The following is a 20,181-nucleotide window of genomic DNA, read 5'->3' on the forward strand; positions in this document are numbered from 1 at the left end:
GAATAACATTTTGTTTTGTTTTTTGACTATAACTGAATTACTGCCACATTTACCGCCCAAGAAAACAACTAGTTGGGCTTTGAAGTGGAGGACTTAACTCCAGCATCATGATCAATGACCAGATTTACATTGGTTGTGCATCTACAAAGCAGGGAAATTCCCATGACCTGGTAGCAACCAACACAACTTCCGGGGAGATTAAGTGACCCCTCTCAGAACACCTTAAGTCATCTTCTAATTCAGGACTAACACATTTGCAGTCTTATTCATCCTGGCAATCCTCCCTCACATTTTTGCAGGCTATATAGATGTGGGGTGGGGCTGTGAGCCACTACACACTTGGGGGCATTGGAAGGGGGTCTTTGTGTCCTCCATCGAATGAGACAGGTTTAAAAAATCCTTAAAATAAATGTGTGAGAGCTAACATGTCCATATGAACCTTCTAGCTACAGTGTTGATCCTGTCAGGCGAAAAGAAGCCAACAAGCGAGCCTGCAAGCCCTGTTGTACGTGTGGGGATTATCCAAATGGATTCGATGTTTCAATGATAGGACAAGCTGCTCCTCAGGACAGGAAACTGCCACCCCCGATCATTTGACAAAAACAGGACACATTAAGCAGTTAAGATGGATTTAGTTCTATAATCCTCATCTTCTACCCACAACTGCTAAAATGTTAAAGTGTACTGCAACTTTGGCAGTATCATTATCTATCATAGATCCTGGTCATTTTCAATTTTGTATCGATATCAGAAATGATTTTTTATTGCGTTAGTTCAATATGCCCATGGTGGCAGTAAGGGCTTAATCTTGTGGAGCTGTGTGAGCTGATACCAAGCAGTCTGAGCCCTTTTGTTAATGGGTACAGCCGTGGTTTTGGGTAAAAGTCAGGCAAGTCTGAGTTCAAGCTCACTGGTGCAGTGAAGATAGCAAACAATGCAAAGGAACGCCAGAGGAGACCCTCAGGAACAACTCCAGTTCCAGATTGAGGCCCATAAGCACAAGGAAGAGGATAAACAAAGCAGGATTCCGGTAAGTCTATGGCCAAACGAGGTAAAGGGATCTGCAGAAACCCAAGACCACGGACCAAAGGAACCCCAAAGTGCAGGTTTGAAGAATAACCCACCAGCTCACATGGCACCAGTTTCAAAGAACACAGCTCAGGAATGGTGAAACAACACAGTGAGTATCCATTTTCTGTTTTAGTTCTGGGTACATGAGCCAGCCAATGAGGGGCATTATGCTCTGCACATGCACGCTCCGAATGCTCACAAGGCCTATTAGGTTCCTCTTCATCCTCTTCATCCAATAGTGTATTAATTGCTTTATATCCCATTTTACCTCCCTGTTGCCCTGTGGGCGCTTTGAAACACAATTTACTTATAAGCACCTAACAAATGCACAATAAATAAAATAAAATAAATGACTCAGATGATCCAAAAGTAGGACAGTCAACCATCCCACAAGGGTGACCGACCTTTTGGATTGAAAACAATAAACCAGACTAAATGCATCCAGTCGGCTCGGTGGGCAAAAAGGTGCAGTCATCCAGCAGTAAATGTCACATGTAAGAACTCCTTCACCAGCCCGCGGGACCACAGGGATTGGACCTCGCTGGAGCGGGTTTACGTGGAGATTGCAGCCAGATAACCTTTAATTGAAGAATACGTCAAGCCTGAATGAGCCAGAGACAACAAATAAGGTCAAATGTCTTCTGGTCAGACGGTCTTAAGCCCCAAGTGATGGTTTCTGCAACACACCAGAAAATGTTTCCACTTGCTCTTGTAGCAGCTCAACATGGCCAGAGCCCTTGCTCAGGCCAGGATCTCTTGGCAGTCCCGTGGAAGGGACAGAGATCCAAATTCTAAGAACAGATGAGCCAGGCCATCAGATTGAGTAAGGCTGGGTTGTGGTGCAGTATCGCTCCCTTGGTTGCTGAACAGGATTGTCTGGTGTGGGTGATATATGATATGATTGGTTATTTATAATGCGCTTAATACCGAGAGCTTTCTAAGCACGGTCCCGGGGATCGAACCTGTGTTGCTCTGTGTCGTCTTGCTTCGAAGGCGAGCATGTTGCTTCTGAGCTATCCTCATGAGACAGGGTGCAGCTTGAGGGGAGCCGCTGACGAGAGGGCGAGGAGGTTGGCGTACCAAAACTGTCTCAGCCAGGCAGGGGTGTGGAGGGACTCGAGGCACTGGCAGGAATGATTACAGGAACTTCCCTTCCCATGGAAAAGCAAAGGCGATCCCTGAGCTCTCCAGATGGAGGTATTCGGCTGGTGAAGATCTTGCAATAACCATTGTCGTAGGTGGCAAAAAGGTTGCTCTCCGTTGTGCCCCATGTCTGGAACAAGAGGTGAAGTTGATCCTCGTGCAACTCCCTTTCATGGCAAGAGCGCAACTCCCTTCTGAGGGAGTCCGCTAGGGTATTCTGAATCCCCGGCAGATGGAGGGGAATAAGAAACATGTCATATTGCAGTGCCCAGAGCCTCCCTGGAAAGCTGTGGGTCCTGAATTCCCCCTTGCTTGCGGACATAGAACATGGACGTTGTATTGTCGGTGCAAATCCGTACCACCTTCCCCGTCAAGAGGGGGAGGCAAGACTTCAGAGTGCAGAAATTTGCCCGGAACTCCAGCAGGTTGATGTACAGGCTCTTTTCCTCCTTGGACGATAGACCACTTGTGTGTTGGTCCTGACAGTTATGGGCACCCAAGCGTTCTTGTGAAGCATCCATCATAAGGGTGGCCTGATGGTCTGGCAACTGGAAAGGAGCACCCTTCACCAGTTATTCCCTGGCCAACCACCAGTGAAGGTTCCGCCTGAAAGCCTGTGTCAGAATGATGCGGTCGTCCCAGGACCCTGAGGCTTGTATCCAAGGGGCATCCCGGAATACTTGCATCAGCCGCATGCATAGCCTGCAGTGAGTGATCAACAGGATGCACAATAACAACACCCCCAGCAAAGACTTATACTTGCAGGCCGGGTTCACCTGGGCACTTCTGAGGCAGCGCACCTTTTTCAGAAGAGCCACCACTCTTTCATCCGAGGGCCTGGTGGTGCAGGTTTAGGTGTTGAGTCTTGCTCCCAGGAAGGTGGAGTGCCTGTTGTGATGGAACCAGGCATGACTTTGGGAAGTTTATGGAGAAACCTAGTTGCTACAGACACTAGATAGTGGCCATGGTGTTGACTTCTGCCAGCAGGTAGGAGGGGGCTCTCATCAACCAGTTGTCTAGATACGGGTATACGTGTTTGCCCATTCGGCGGCAGGTGAGCAACCACTGGTGCAAGGCACTTGGTAAACACCCATGGAGCAGAAGGCAGACTGAAGGGAAGGGCCTTGAATTGATAATGCACTCCTGCCACCACAAGGAATAGGTAGCACTGTTATGAGCAGCGAATAAGGATGTGAAAATAAGTGCCCACAAGATTGATGGATGCCAACAAGTCTCCCTGTTTTAACTGGGACAGAACTTGTTGCAGTGTCACCATAAGGAACGTTTGTGCCTTTTGAAATTTTTTGAGCACCGGTAGATCGAATATAGGCCTCCAACTTGTGTGCAGTGCCTTTTTCCTTACCGGAAAGTAGCAGGAGTAGACTCCTGAGCTCAATTTGTCCTTGGGCACCTTCTCCACTGCCCCTTTCTGTTTCAGAGCTTGCACTTCCTGTAGCAGGTGGTGTTGCAACCTTTCTGGCTTGTGTGCGGGATGAATGTCTGGTGGAAAGTCCATAAACTCCAGCAAGTGACCCTGATGGACAAGGGATAGCACCCATTCATCAGTCGTGATGTTTCCCCATTCCTCGATGAATCTTGACAGTCGTCCTCTGACGGGGGTTTTGAAGTGGGAGAACAGGGCCCTGGGCTGGTCATGCTTGCTTGACGGACTGTCACCTAGATTGGGAGGAGCCATGGTGGAATTGCGAATCCCTGTAGGATTGAGATTTATTTCTATACTTGTCACCTGAGGAGTACAGTGTTTTGTGGGAGGATGAAGACTGCTACTTTGAGCGGTTGTCCCGCAAAGTTCTACCATAACGCACTTTCCCAGTGCAAAAAGGACAGGTGCCTCTATTGTGGCGTGCAGAGGGAACAAACGGTTTCTGTGTCTATGTTAATGGACTGTACAGCCTCATCCACCTTTTTCCCAAATAGGTGTTTTCCATCGAAGGGCATATCTACTACCCGGGAATGGACATCAGGTTGATAGTCTGTGACCTTGAGCCAACCCTGCCTGCACAGGACCACTCCATTTCTGAGTTGGTGAAAGCCTCTGTCGGTGATGTCCACCGAGACGGTGATGGCATGGTCTGATGCCAATTTGCCCTCATGGAAGATGTCCATAGATCCTATTTTTTGTCATTATGCAGAAACTCCAGAATAGGACCTTCACAACTTGCGATCATATCATGCGAGGATATAAATTGCATTTGCTGCTCTGATAGTCGTGGCTGCGGTAGCAATATGTTTCTTTACGAAGGCATTGAGGCGTTTGCCCTCCTTATCCAGGGGAACAGAGCAGGAGGTTGATCTCTTCTTGGCGGCAGTAGAAACAACAGAGTCTGGTGTGGGTTGGGTGCAGACGCAGGCAAGAGCACTCTCTGGTGCCCTGTCCTTCTTGTTGAAGTAGTCTTTCTTCACCGGGGCTGTAGTGGGATGGGCCAAGGTGACCAGGCCATCTTCCCAGACATTCTCCAACAGCAGGATAGACACCATTGACTTACGCTGTTCTCTGCGTTGATACCGTATGCTGTCTTTGCGTTGTTCCTCCAGGGTAAGGCCGAACATCTTAGCCGCTCTGGCCATAAGCTCATGGAAGGCCCCTATCTCATCAGGGGTGACTCCCTGATTGGGATATAATCCAGTTCCCCATTGGATGTGATCTAATCTTCAAATTCATCAGTGTGGGACGAATGTGTGGAAGCCACATCCTCCAAGTGGTTGGGATCTGTGTCCATCCCTGTATCTGAGAGTAGCCGAGGCCTTGACTGGTGTTCACCTCTCCTGAGGGGCTGTGGAATGTCATCATCCTCCCTGGATGGCCTAAGGATATCTGTGTGAGGTCATCCAGGCGGTCCCGTAGCTTGAGCCAGTGCAGGTAGCCTCTTTTGCAAGGTTGCCACCTGTGTGGTTAAGGTGGATAAAAAGCAGCTGGTTGCATTGGAGGCACATTGTCCCCTGCTGCAGATGTGTTCAAGGGTGGTAGTACTGGCAGTCTGATCAGGCTTGCCTCACCCTGTGTAGAACCAGCTTGCATTCTAGGAGGTGGTGTCCTGCGTGATGGGGAAGAAGGAGGTGACATGACAGACTCTTCCTCGTGCTCCTCTAAACCATCAGATGAAGAAAGACTAGGCTCTACTACAACAGTACCTTCTTTTTGTACGTCCACTCCAAGGTTACAATACAATGCTCATGGGCAAGGTGCCAGTACTGACACTCTGCTGGTTGGGGTGTCAGAGACATTTGTTGCTATGGCAGTGGTGGTGATCCTTTGAGAAAGCATTGGGGTTGTTGCTCTTGAAGGCTTCGTTGGCAGGGTGCTGGTGGATGATGTCGATGGCCTTGGCATAGATGACCTGAAAGGTGTCTGGTCTGGGTGTCTACGAGGACTTACTTGATGCCGATTTCGTAGACGGCGTTGACGGGGTAGCTTTTGCTGCCAAAGATGAAGAGTGGCTACTAGATTTCGATGTGAATTTTCCTGACAGGGTTGCTTCCCGGTAGCAATGGAAAAGGCATTGGCTGCTCTTTTCTGTAGAAACCCCTGGACTAATGACCTTTGGTGAAGTTAGGTCCTTGTGGGAGGATCTAGGCTTGCGATCGAAGCATCCTTGGTTTTCCTCTTGCTGATTGCGTGGACCTCATGCGACCTAGACTTCTTTCTAGAGGTGGTTCGCTGGGTTGTCCTGCCATGCTGTAGCGAGGCATGGCTCCGTACAGATGAAGAGTCAGAGTCCCGCTGGTGTCCTGCAGACACACAACAAGATGACGGTGACAATCCCTCAGCGTCTTGTTGGAGAAGGACTGGCAGATTTCACAGTCCTTAGTGAGGTGATGAGGGTGAAGTCAGTAGAGGCATTCATTGTGCTGAGCTTCCACATACACATTTTTCAATCCGCAGTGGGTACAGGCCTTCAACAGGCTCTTACTTGTGGATTCGGCCATGAGGTAGGGCCAGCTACGCACATGATAAGTCGACAAAGATTACTGCCGGTGTGAATGGTCCACGGGCCCAGCAACATTGCTGCTAATGCCGGTCGTCCAGAAGATGTCGAAAAGATGAAATCTTTTGTTGAACATTTTCAAAAGTCGAAATATTGTGAAGAATACTTGGAGAGAATAAGTAAGGACTCCTTACACTAACACGCAGTAACAGATCTGAAAATGGCAGACAGGGGAGGAGTTAAGGGAGGTGTTCTTATTGGATGTGGGCAGTATGACCGAAAATGACTGTACTAGAGCAGAACAGGGACTGAGGGTTTTCAGGTCAAGTTTAAACTGCTCTATGTTACAGAGAAATACCAGCCTGACAAGGGGGAATATTCACAGCATGTGAATCTATGAACAATCCAATCCCAGAGATGCGTATATCTTGCTAATGGGTGTTGAAAGCCACAGGTACATTGAGGAAAATGCTCAGCATTATTGTTGCTCTTTAGATTGTCCTAGATGACTCAGAGTGTTCATTCTGCTTCCATCACTGGTATGAGTCCATGCTACGCCTCGTGCATCATGTTGTCTGCTCGACGTATAACTGAACTTGTTGGAAGTGGAATTTCTCTAGGAGATTTTCTGACTGAGGAGTGTTAGAAACAGGGTGGGGACTTTGAGGGATGTTGGGATTCAGTCTGACATCTTTTAATGAAGGTGTGATCTATGCAGGTTAGAAGGTGTGCAGTATGGTTCCTTGTTCGATGGATGAGTTGGGAAGTGAATGTAAGAGGAAGGTAAGCCCTTCTATTTTTATTATACTGAAAACTCTGACTATAATGTATTAGGATAGTTGATGAATCCATCTCAAGAATCTGGAGGGGAAAGGTGGACTTCTTCCGCAGATATATAAATGGTAATAATGTGGTGTTTGTGGCAGCCTTCCATTTAGTTGAAGCCTAGAAAACGAACTGAATGCCTCTGGGTGTGGAAATAATAGGAACACGTGATAGTGTGTGTGCCTGTGTTACTACTATATATTAATATTTCATACCCACAATGCATTGCTCATGTGGCCATGAACTGGAGGTTAAACCCCTGTGATGTCTATGAGGCGGCGCTGTGGCATGTGTGACATATGTAATTACACAGTGTTGAGAAACTACTGCCAGCTCAGGGCAGAGCAGTAGCCCATAGATGCAGAATGTTGGTTGGGCCGTGAGAGGGTAAGCAGCACCATTGATTTGCCTACATTTCTGACAATCCAAAAGTCATCTACCATGTGGAACAAGCCCACATCCACTCCCAGTCTATTCTATATTTAGACACACACATTGCAGCAGCTATCAATCCAACTCCCCCTAAACTGCACCGTTTGTCTTTCTACCTTACGCATCTTTCCATCCAATCCTCTCTCCAGATGACACATTCTGTCTTTTTACCCTGTTCACTTCTAATCTCGTATACAGACCATACCTTTTGTCTTTCTAACCACATTTCCATCCACAGCCCTCCCTAGCCCACCCATATTTTTCTTTGATCTGTGGCATCTTTTTATCCAAAACATTCTTCTATATTTTTAGCCTACATCTGAGTTTATACAACCCCCTCACTAGCCCATAATTCTAACCTCCTTGCCCTTCCTACTAGTACATCCTTTCTATTTCCATACACCGAGTACCTTCCCCCTTTTTATTGCTCTCCCTGTCCATCTTTGAATCCTTTTCCCTCTCATATCTCAAAGAGATTGTCCTGATTTCAACCATGTGGTCTAGCATTTTCTCTTCCCATTTCACCATGATGTAGTTTATTTTGTGTTAATCCTTTCCAGCCCCTTCTCTCTTGCTCTCCCCCTGGTGAATATTGCACTTGCATTCCTGGGCTCACATGACACTCCCACAAGCAACAGGAGACAGGACTGTTTACTATTATCCCCTCTCACGCCAAGCTGCTCCCTGAGGGCAAGGGACATCACCACCATTCCCCAAACAGCTACAGAGCGTGCTTTTAATGTTCTGTGCTTTTACACTGAGGTAGAACATGCTTTTAATTCCGTCCTCTTTAATTTCCTCTTTCTACTTTATGAATGTTTGTGGTGCATGAACATATGTGAATGGTAGGATGGTGGAAGTGGGGAGAAACCTCTAACTTTGTCCATGGAGAAGTTCATCCGGATAAATTACCAGTTCTAGCCCTAGATTTCTGTATGTATGGATATATGTTTGGAATTATACATTTGTGTGTGTGTGCGTGTGTGTGCAAGTGCATATAAACACATACATGTATAATGAATGACATTAGTATATCCTTATGCATTAATGCATTATATAAATTGCCTGTTTTAACACTCCATGCCAAATTCCTCTTCACTTCTAAGTGCTGTAGTAATAGCTGTTATGATTGCTCAATTTAATAGCCCTCAATGTATGACCCTCAGAAGGCTGAAGGGCTGAGTTGGCCCTTCCCGAGATTCAAACTTGCTAAGTGCAGGCTGGCCACATATAAAAAGCGAGCATATAATCCTTGAGCTATACACCCAGTCAAAACAGTGTGAACTGCATACAACTCCTTTCAAGGTTATCTGTAAACGTATATAACATGTTAAAAATCCAACGTAATGCATTAATGCATTTTTCTAGTGCACTATTTTGAGAAGTAAAATATTATAAAATCTCTAGGGGTTGAAGCCCATTGCAAGCATGTGTGTGCAACCTGAAGGACACAGGTTTCAATCCCAACAAGTCTAGCTCGTCTGTCATCCTTCTGAGATCAATTGAAGGGTAATAACAACATGTGGTATGCAAATAACAATTCCATATGTGGTATGACAATGCATTACTTACCGTAAAAGCATTTCTGATGGTTGTATCTGCTTAGTTTCACATGCTGTGCATAGGTCCGACATCCAGTGGTCACTGCGGAGTATTGCATTTTGTTTTTCGTATTCGAAAAGGAGACATCGACAAGGCGTGCCTGTAACACTATCCCTATAGTGACGTGCGTTGTACCCATAATCCCTCACGCGTCGAGGTCCCTCTGTTTGTATTTTTCTGCCCTGAAGGGGCCTTCTAGACATGAGTGAGTACAGAAAAGAGAGAGATATAGAAAAGGATGTCTATGTTCCTTCCATCCGAGCGGGGAGGAAGGGTGGGCGCATGTGAATCTAAGCAGATACAACCATCAGAAATGCTTTTACGGTAAGTAATGCATTGTCTTCTGATGTTTGTTAATCTGCTTAGAATCACATGCTGTGCATAGACTAGCGAGCAGTACCCGGAGCTGGAGGTGGGTTGTGAGAAGGAACAGTAGAGAAAAGATGTCTTAATACTGCTTGTCCCACCTGGGAATCAGATCTAGAGTGGGCATCTAGACAGTAGTGTTTTGTAAAGGTGTGTACAGAACTCCAGGTTGCCGCTTTGCAGATGGACTCAAGGGAACATTTGCAATGAATGCTATGGATGCCCCAGTGCCTCGAGTAGAGTGTGCTCTTGGCTTGAAGGGTAGTTCTCTCTTAGCAAGAGTGTAAAGAGAGTGATGCATTGTACAATCCATCTAGATATAGTGGATTTTGAAACTGCATCTCCTTCTCTTCCTGCTGCCACCGAGACAAAGAACTGATTAGTCTTTCTCAGTGGACTAGTTCTTTCCATGTAAAACATGACAGCTCTGCGCACATCAAGTGTATGCAGGCTTTTTTCTCCTAGATTTGAAGGATTTTGAAAGAACGTTGGTAGTTCTATAGACTGGTTGACATGGAATTTGGAGATGAATTTCGGTGCGAACCTTGGGTGTGTGCGTAGAACCACTTTATCTTTGTGAACTGTTACAAAGGGGTCTAAAACCAGAAGGGCCTGTAGTTCACTTACTCTCCTAATGGAGGTAATAGCGATTAGGAAAGCAGTCTTAAGAGTGAGATCTTTAAGAGTTGCCTTGTGCATGGGTTCAAAGGGTCACCCCATGAGCCTGGTGAGTACCACATTTAGATCCCAGCCAGGAGCTGGGTTTGCTATTGGAGGGTGTATTCTCTTTACCCCTTCCATGAAGGCTTTGATTACTGGGATCTTCCACCACGATACTTTGAGTTGTGAAGTGGTGTAAACCGAAAGTGCTGCCAGGTGTACTTTAATAGAATTGAATACTAGACCCGAGTCCAGTAAATGGGTCAAGTACAGAATAATTTGTGTGGGAGAGCAGTCAACGGGGTTGATACTCTTCCCTCTACACCAGATGACAAATCTTTTCCATTTGCTAGAATAGCAGTGACGAGTGTTAGGCTTTCTGGCCTCTCTGAGGATGTCCATGCACCTCTGTGGAAGTTGTAAATGTCCAAATTCTATGACCTCAGGAGCCAGGCTGCTAAGTTCATGGTCTGAGGGCATGGATGCAGTGTCCTGCCCCTGTCTTGTGACAGCATGTTGTACGGGCAGGGCAGTTTCACTGGAGGAGGTAGAGACATCTTCAACAAGTGAGCGAACCATGGCTGTCGGGCCCACATAGGGGCCACCAGTATCATGGTAACTTGTTCCTGGTGCATCTTGTGCACTATCTTGTTGAGAAGGGGAGTCGGGGGAAAAGCATAAACAAATTTCCCTGACCATGGAATCGATAGACCGTTCCCCTTGGACTGGTTCTGGGGGTACCTGGAGGCGTAATCTTGGCATTGAGAGTTTTCCAGAGTTGCGAACAGGTCTATTTCTGGGAAACCCCACTGTGTGAAGACGTCGAAGACAATGTCTTCTTGTAACCGCCATTCGTACTCTACGGGCAGGGGGAAGTCTCTGCTGAGTTTGTCTGCTAGCATATTGAGCTCCCCTGGTACATGTTGTGATAGTAGGAACATGTTGTGTTTGAGAGCCCACTTCCAGATGTTCTGGGACAGCTTGGACAGTCCTGGAGAGTGAGTGCCCCCTTGCTTGTTGAGGTAGTACATGGCTGTGGTGCTGTCTGTGAGGACCATCACTGTCTTTCCTTGTAGGTGTTCCTGAAAGGCTTTCAGTGCTTTGAACACCGCTAGTAGTTCCAGCAGGTTTATATGCTTGGATGCTAAGCTCTTAGTCCACGCTCCGTGAGCTGTCTGATGGGATAGGTGAGCCCCCCATCCTGTAAGGGATGCGTCTGTGGTTAGAGTGGCTTCCACTGCGGGTGTGGCAAAAGTTTTCCCTAATAACAGGTTTTCTTTTGTCCACCACCGTAGCGAGAGAACCAAGGCCTGCGAGACCACCACTAGATTGTCCCATTGTCCGCTGGCCTGACACCACTGGCTGTTGAGCCACTCTTGCATTGGGCGCATGCGCAGGCATGCGTGAGGTACCAAATAAATACATGACGCCATCCTTCCTAGCAAGCGCATTGCTTTGCGTACCGTCACCTCTCGACCTGCCACATAATGGGGGATCTGAAACAGCATGTTTTGGACCCTCTCGTTGGAGGGGAAGACGAGGCCGTCCTTTGTTCGAATTAGAGCCCCTAGGAATTGTTTGATTTGGCTGGGGTCTAAGCTGGACTTCTTTTCGTTGATGGAGAAGCCCAGTTGGAACAAAAGGTCTACAGTCTTTTGGGTATTGGAGAAGCATGTTTCGTAAGAATCCCCTGTTATGAGCCAGTCATCGAGGTAAGGGTATACCAGGATGGATAACCTGCGCAGGTGGGCCGCTGCCACTGCCAGTACCTTCGTGAATACCCTTCGTGCAGATGCTATCCCGAAGGGTAGTAGTGTTTGTTCTCTATCTTGAACCTGAGGTATTTTCTGTGCGCTGGCAACATTAAAATATGAAAGTATGCATCTTTCATGTCCAGTGTTGTCATGTAATCCCCCTGTGATAACAGTGGGATTACTTCCTGCAAGGTCACCATACGAAACCTTTGGGGTTTGACAAACTTGTTCGCTGGGCGCAGATCTAATACAGGGCGCATGGTTAAGTCCTTTTTGGGTACAAGGAAGTACACTGAATAAATACCTTCTGTTACCTGAGATAGGGGGACAGCCTCTATAGCTTCTTTTTTCAGTAGCTCTTCTGCTTCTTGTAGAAGAATGGAGAGGTGTTCCGGTGTCATGCGTCGGTTCCGTGGGGGTCTGTACTTCGGGGAACCGTTGAATTCGATGCAGTATCCGTGGGCTATGGTGGATAATACCCAGCGGTCTGACGATATTCCCTCCCATGCTGAAAGGAACGATGTTAGCCGGCCCCCGACCGGTGATGCATGGGAGGGGACCCGAATCTTCGGGTCATTTGTTGGTATTGGGCGTGGAACCTTTGGGGCTGGAGCCGCGACCTCTTCCCTTGCCACGGCGTTGGCCTCTTTGACTGAACTGGGTGTTGTTACCCTGGTTAGAGGGCCAGTTGGTAGCAGAGTAAAATTGCTGTTGGTTTTGCTGCTGGTGTTGGCCACGAAAGGAGCGTCTATTGCCATAGCCGCGTCTGTTAGGGGGCCTAGAAATTTGGTCAAGAGTTTTGATGGTATCAAACTCTTTCTTCGCATGTTCTAGGGCCTCATCAACTGCTTTCCCAAACAGATGTGTTTCTTCTATGGGCTTATTTATCAGGGAAGCCTGGGTTTCCGGCTTAAATCCCGAATTGCGCAGCCAGACATGGCGTTTGAGAAGTGTTCCCTGAACCAGGGCACGGCCAGCCGTCTCTGCGGCATCTAAGGAGTTCTTTACGATGCCCTGGTTTACAAGAGTTCCCTCTGAGATTGTAGCTAACAGGCGTGTACGCAGGGGTTCTGGTGCGTCCTCTGCTTCGCTGCGCAGCTTGCTCCACTGTGCATCTGCGTAGCTAGCTAGTAGGGAATTGTTATTTGCAATCCTAGTTGAAAAGGCGGTGGACGTCGTGATTCTCTTCCCAAGTGCGTAGAGCTTTTTGCCCTCTTTGTCAGGTGGTGCCTCACTAGTGGATAGTGGTACCCCTGCTCTTTTCCTTGTATTAGTAATTACGAGGGAGTCCGGAATAGAATGGCCTCTGATGTACAACGGGTCAGAGGGCGAAGGGCTGAAGAGCTTTTCTATCCGAGGGTTGACGCCTCTGACTAAGGCAGGATTGGAAAGGCAAGGAGTTATTCTTCTCTTTATAGAAGCCAGGAGCGGAATAGACTGACTAACAGGGGCTTTTTCTTTAATAACTTTCTCTACAAAGTCTATGTCAGGAAGAGTCTCCCCTGTGTCTATTTCAAAATGCGCTGCTGCCTTGCGCAATAGTGCATTAAGTGAAGGTTGGTCATCTATGGGAGAGGTGTTTCCAATAGGTGAATCCTTGGGAGGAGAAGGGTGAAAGACATCAGGGTCTGAGTGCACTGATGGGGATTGCCAAGGCTGCGAGGTAGCTGTATCTTCTTCGAAAGCTCCTGCACTAGTGTAAGGATCTTCTTCAAACCCCTCTTCCTCATGTTCTTCCTCTCCACCCAAACACTCATCATCCTCCTGGAGGTATTGCTCCTCTTCCGTGAGGTCATATACGTCTGTAGAAGGGGGAAACAGCCTAGGAATTTTGACCCTAGGGTCATCCTGGGGCCATTCTCTTAGTCTTTTGGGTGTGGGTGAGTTTTGGTTTCCCAAAAACCTTTCCATTTTCTCCATACAAGAATGGAGTCTTTCAAGGGTCTCATGGGGGACCCCTGAATAGTCTAGAGTGGGGAAATCAGTGTTTTCACCTTCAAAACGCTTAGAACGCTCCCACAACGTCGAAGAAAGGTTTCCATCTGAAAAGCCCTCCGGTAGTTCCGAAGTGCCCTTAGATGAAAGGGGCAGTTCCTGGCTACTCTTATGCTTTTCCGGCGTTTCTATAGCTTTTTGTGCGGTATTCGACGTTTGTTTCGTCGTCCGCTTACGTGTGTCTTCGGAAACAATTCTCGCCAGGCTCTCGACAACGAGTTTGTCAGTAGAGGACTCTGATGTCGACGTTGCCTGCGTTACGCGTTGTTCCTCGACGGCCGCTCTATGGAGCGTTACGTCGGATGATTTTGGGGTAGCGCCCGTGTTTGATGAAAGCCCAATCGCTGGTCGCGGCTGCGTTTGCGGGTGTGGCTTGAGACCCTTACGGTCTGAGGTAGACGCCGGAGTGCCCTGCGTCCCCTTCGGCGCTGATGGATCCTTCGTCTTCGACGAAGAAGAGCCGTGGGTTGTGTGCTTAGGCCTATGGGGTCTGTGTGCATCCTTGTCACCGGGGTGTTCATCCCCATGAGGAGGGCGTGAGCCGAGCCCGTCGGGGCCGGGGACGGACGTCGAGGAGCGCGAGCGCTCATTCTGGGGGTTAATGACTTCCGTAACGGACGTCGAGTTATCACCCTCCTCGTCACTTTCTGTAACAGCGGCAGCGGGTGAGGAAACTGACTTCGACATAGTGTAGTCCGCCCACCTCTTAACTTTGCGTTCTTTAAGAGTTCTTGGTTTCAAGAGCTTACAGGCCGCGCAGCTGTCCTCCTTATGATCGAGGGGCAAGAAACGATTACAGAGCTTGTGTTTGTCCTTCCAAGTGTATTTGCCCCTACAGCGTGGGCAAAACTTAAAAGGTGTCCTCTCCATAGCTGAGGCAATAATAACTGGTGATAACAACCCCAAGGGAAAGATAGGGGAGAAAGAAAGACATTCTCAAAGAGAAGATAAAAGTTCGAACCCCCACTCTCCCTACTGTATGTTGGCCGGTGAGGCCAGGCCACGTGTTCGGCAGCGCCGAAGGATCTCCTCTGTCTCTTCCCCTCCGTCGAAAACTTGCTCGGCGGAGAAACAGCTTCACAGCTAACGTCGAGGGGAGGGATCTTTAACAATATAATAAGTATAATTAAGGACCGAGGTCCGTAGTAAGTATTTGCAATGTCTTTCTAGGAACTCCGCGTAAGGCGACCAGAAGCTGGTCGGAAAAAAACAATCTGAGGGACCTCGACGCGTGAGGGATTATGGGTACAACGCACGTCACTATAGGGATAGTGTTACAGACACGCCTTGTCGACGTCCCCTTTTCGACTACGAAAAACAAAATGCAATACTCCGCAGTGACCACTGGATGTCGGACCTATGCACAGCATGTGATTCTAAGCAGATTAACAAACATCAGAAACATGTAAACAAAAGGTAAACATTGGTAATAGTAGAATACATGGACGCATATAATGTGAAGCGCAAAATATTCTTATTGCAGTTAAGTTGAAATATCACTTTAAGAAGAAAATGACATCACCAGACAAATGGAATACATCATTACAGTTGGTTGTGACGTCACAGTACTGCTGCCTGCGCCATCACAGTGCGGAATGTCGGCTGCCACTGGAGCATTTAATTAAAGTCATGACCAGCTTTTAAGATTCCCTTATTCTGAACTAAGTGCTGTGAAAATGTACTGCTATTAGTTGATAAGCAGACACATAAGGTAGAATGTTTATTTGTGTACTGCCGAGCTTTAATACTGCCCACTATCTGCATGATGCCACCTATGATAAGTCCAAAATCAGTTTTGTGTGGGTTATATTAACTCTGCTTACAATATTTGTTTACAACACATTACAAACTGAACTGCGATAACCATCATTTTCCAACCTTAAAATTGTATGTATATTCTACATATGAACAATTGGATGATCTCTTAAAACAGCATTGATATGACACCAAGGACCTAAAAACTCACAACCGGGTCCGGCACCCAAGAATGGGCAATTACCAGGGTATTTCGGCCCCGCTGGACCCGGTAATTGCCCTTTCACAGGTGCCGGAACCAGTACATCCTCATTCCCATTTGAACCCCATTCCCAATTCCCAGGGCTACCGGCACTGGTGTTACCTTACCGCCATACTTATAATGAGGGCCCAAGTAGTTAATAATAATTTGGCATTTAATAATAATAATAATAATAATAATAATAATAAATAGTTAAGGCCAGGGTGATGTAACTATGCATTAAAGGGAATATACTACCACCTACCCAATGGCAAAAGAGCATTGCAAGTCACTTCTGAGGTCCATGACCTTATAAGGAACTCCGCCTTTGGCCTTTGTCTGCTATTTGGCCACAGAGCCCCTTGTTGACTTGAAATATCTCTACATCGTACATTAGGTGGTACTCTATCTACTATATATCACATGGGGGCCTGCAATAACTATATACATTCCTGTAAATAATGTTCTTATAACATTCTAGTTGTGACATCACTATTGACCTGTAATAAAGAAATGACATCACTCCTGCTTTGTAATCAGTTATTACAGTTGTGTTGAGTTGAGTTGAGACCATGCCTGCTCTATGAGCCAGCACAGAGCACAACTCCACCTGCCAGCGCAACACTTTATTAAAGTTACGACAAGCTTTTCAAATTCCTTTCTTTCTGTGATACATTACAGCATTAACATTGAACAGGGCATTTCGGACATCACAATACCACCAGCAACATCCTGGCAAATTGGATTGTTGAAACACCTCCCTGCAAGAACACTGGCAAATGTCACATAGACATTTGGGGGAAAGGGAAACTCTTGTTTCCGATCACTTTTGTGTGAGCTTTCTCTGAGAGTTCCTCGTCGTTAGCTGATAAGGAAGCATGTAATATTCCTTTCATTGTTTCCCAGGTTGGCCTCTAGTGAGTGGAAGAATAAATGTGCATCTTCCGACACATCTTCAACAGAAAATTGAAATTTGAAATGCGTTAACTTAAAATACTTGCTCCGCATATCTTCACTTCAAAGTTATAATAGGAAAAATAACCTGAAGCACTGAAGCTCAGATGGAGAAAAATGTGATTGTTTCTTAAAAAAATAAGCTGCCTGCTATCACATGTAAAATATAATTGGACAGCAAATCACATATTTGTTCTATTAACCTAAGAGGGAATTCCTCAGTGACATGCGATATCACTTTGCCAGCTTGTATTGTGCACTTTATGCCATATACAATTAGGATGTATGGTTATTGACTGAACAATGTATCCAGACCCCTTAAGATGGCGACAATGCAACTCAGATCCCACTCGTATATGGTGGATCTGAGCTCAAAAGTATTTCTTAGTGAATGAACTCAACATTTTGCAGCAAAATATTGGAAATGTTGAGGCACAAATCTGGTCATTTTGCCTAATGTATCAATAGTGATAGGTGGCTACTGAACCTGCGTAATGCCACTGATGATGCGATTATTGCGCCTCCTGACTGAAAACAAGTGGAGCCCTCCCCGGAGGGACGGGGCTTTACATTCCATGGCATGTGGAGCCCGGGAACCCTACCACTATGTGAAACGGATATCAAGAAAATGACTTTTGCCCTGCCTTTCAGACCAATTCAACTGAATGTTGGATGGATGAAGAACTACATTTGCACCTTTTCAGTGCCATTTCTGAAATGTTACTTCTCACTTGGAAATTACATCTTTTATATTTTTTGCTGCACGTGCAAAATCTCTAGACCACTCGATCAGTACAGCCGTCGTTACCAAGTAGACACATTATCATTGGCAGATCCGGGAATAGCTAAGGCTCATTTCTTGTTGAGTTTGGGGAGGTTTGTATTCATTTGTGAAGGTTTGAATCATTTCCCTGATTCATCGCTTTCCAGGGATGAACTGAGCACCTCTTCTATGCACTTGTACTGTACTCGATCAGAATTCTCCCTGGATCTAGTATGATAGCAACCTCATCTGTCTCCTCCCACCTCCCCTTACTTGTTTTTTTCCTCCCCCACCACTCCCCTCCAGAACTATTTGAAATGTCATCAGGACGAGTACGATAGTTAATTTCACATCCTTACTGTTCATGGCCTGTAAGAATGTCATTGTATTTTCCTGTTTTCGCTCCCCTGCCTTGAAGCGCTTTGAAACACATTGGGCCTCATTACACGGTAGGAGGTAGCCATGGCGCTACCCCTTTACCACATTCCGGGTCCGTGTTCCCGGAATAGGGACTTAACGGGTCATTATGACCCTGGAGGACCCGGTAAGTCCCCATTCCAGGAACCATTCCCCATTCCCATTTGAGCCCCCATAGGGTACCGTTATTAGCTCTAAAGTCCCTTAGCGGGTCCCTTCCATAACGCTTGGTAAAACCAGGTGTTAGGCGAGGGACACGCTAAGGGACCTCATAGTAGGGCGGTAAGGGATTACCGGCACCGGTGCCCTTACTGGTGCCGGTAATCCCTTACCGCCTACCGTGTAATGAGGCCCAGTATAGGCGCTATATAAATAAACTATCATATCATATCTTATCATGAGTAAAGGCAGTGGTGTTGACAGAGAGGTGCAAGTCCTGCAAGTGCCTACCTGATTGCACTCGCAGATAAGTGACCGTATGACCCACTAGCCGAGGAGCTGCTGCGTGAGGTATTGAGAAGGGTGACCAAGGAGTTTGGAGATGTCCGAATCATCGTCTGCAGGTCAAAGCTGTGATCGGAGAGTGGCGAGATGGACAGCGTGCGCTTCCTGCTTGGCCTGGCCGACAGCCGTGGGCTAGGGAACCTAGAGGCTGAGAGGCAAAGAAAACATCATCAGAACATGGCCACAGCACGTGCACCCACCTACGTATCAATGAATGACAAGGAAGATATACGGCGCAGAAGTGGGGACAGCCCCTGACACCCGCCTTCACTCCCCACCTGTGATCTACTGACTACAATTGAGGAGAATTAGGAAGAAAAATGTGTCTTCCAGTCCCTTACCTCAGGGGAGCTCTGTTTATTAATGTGCAGGCGAAATGATAAATTGCTAAACAAAAGAAAAAGACTTCTGTGTATTACCCCGCTCATTCCAGGTGATTTATGAATCTGACGGCTGCTTAGACATTCACATCATTAATTCACCACAAGCAAAGAAGGAGCGGTTCATGCTTGCGGTAGCGACGCATCCAAAGCCACACTCCGGGAGCCGAAAATAAACCTTTCAAATATCAGGTTCAGATCGAGATCCAGTCTTTCTTACATTAATCAACATTAATTAAGAAGAAAATATGGTAGCATGAGCAATGCTGCACACAGTACAAACCGGTGAACACATGTCCAAGCAACGCTTCTGTGCAATGTTAATGATAACCCTCACACTTTGGCAAGTGGCGGCGCATTGGTACATAAACACATTCCTGGTTAGGCGATGATTATAGTTCCACTAAGCATGACGTGCTTTCTCTGTTTAGAATATTTCTTACAATGTTCAAATGAAGGTCTTTTGTGGAAACGTGTACGTCTGTGGTCCACTCCGGGCAGGCAGAGGATGGTGAGTGCCTCTCCTCATCGCCAGAGATCTATCCACTGGAGTACTCCAGATGCTGGATTAGAGTAAGGACATACCGTTGAGAGGTCTCCGCAGTGGAACGATGAAGTCTATGGGGCATTAAGAATGAACTTAAACGGGGGGCTGCAGACTGAGTGGTCGGTCAATATCAACACAACCCGCGGTGGCATCATATGAGCATGATACACGCTATCAAATGTTCATTATTACAGCTCTTCTCAAATAAAGGCTTGACATTGGTTTAAAACCAATAGTTCGTTGGATGGATGTTACACCTGGGGAATTACTTTCCGTAATAAAGGAGTCTTAGATCCTTGTTGTGAATTATGCATTTTTAAACTTCTGCTGATTGCACAGCAACAATAACCTAACATTCAATATTCACTTTTATTATTTGAATTAAAAGTAGTTCACTTGATGGCAATGAAACACGCCAAGTAAAATATGACATTAGATGGAGTGGTCTGTAACCCTTCAAAGCATTCATAGGAACGATTGACTTTTTAGCGTAAGACCTGGAGAGGTCTATTTTATTTACAATAGACACAAACTTTCATTCTTTCTTGAGCAATGTGATTTTTAATGCACACCCTCCTTTTGCTTTAGGGGTGTGTTCCCCGACATACTCCCACTGACCTTCCACTTACTCCCTCACTGCACCTCTACCTATCACTGTACCACCCTTCAGTTTTTATGTTTTAATTCTATCTTCCCAATTTCGATTTTGTGGTTTCAAAGGAGTTTTCCCATTTTCATGTATTTATTTATTGGTTTCCCACATAATTATTTGGTCATAATGCGGGATATTCTATAGTACATGTTATAATAGATTTAGTTATGTAA

The 20,181-nt window shown here is 46.5% G+C and overlaps 1 protein-coding gene across 1 annotated transcript in view; it reads right to left on the minus strand.

Annotated features, from left to right (window-relative positions):
* Positions 1 to 20,181, minus strand: part of GLI3 (GLI family zinc finger 3) — a 558,606-nt gene that overhangs the window by 97,126 nt on the left and 441,299 nt on the right. Inside the window, exon 7 of the mRNA XM_069613300.1 lies at positions 18,376 to 18,577. Coding sequence (XP_069469401.1) covers positions 18,376 to 18,577 — 202 coding nt within the window. The remainder of the gene's footprint in view (positions 1 to 18,375; positions 18,578 to 20,181) is intronic.

The sequence above is a fragment of the Ambystoma mexicanum genome, chromosome 5p, assembly GCF_040938575.1.
Source record: "Ambystoma mexicanum isolate Mex_15411 chromosome 5p, UKY_AmexF1_1, whole genome shotgun sequence".
In the NCBI taxonomy this organism is placed as follows: Eukaryota; Metazoa; Chordata; class Amphibia; order Caudata; family Ambystomatidae; genus Ambystoma; species Ambystoma mexicanum.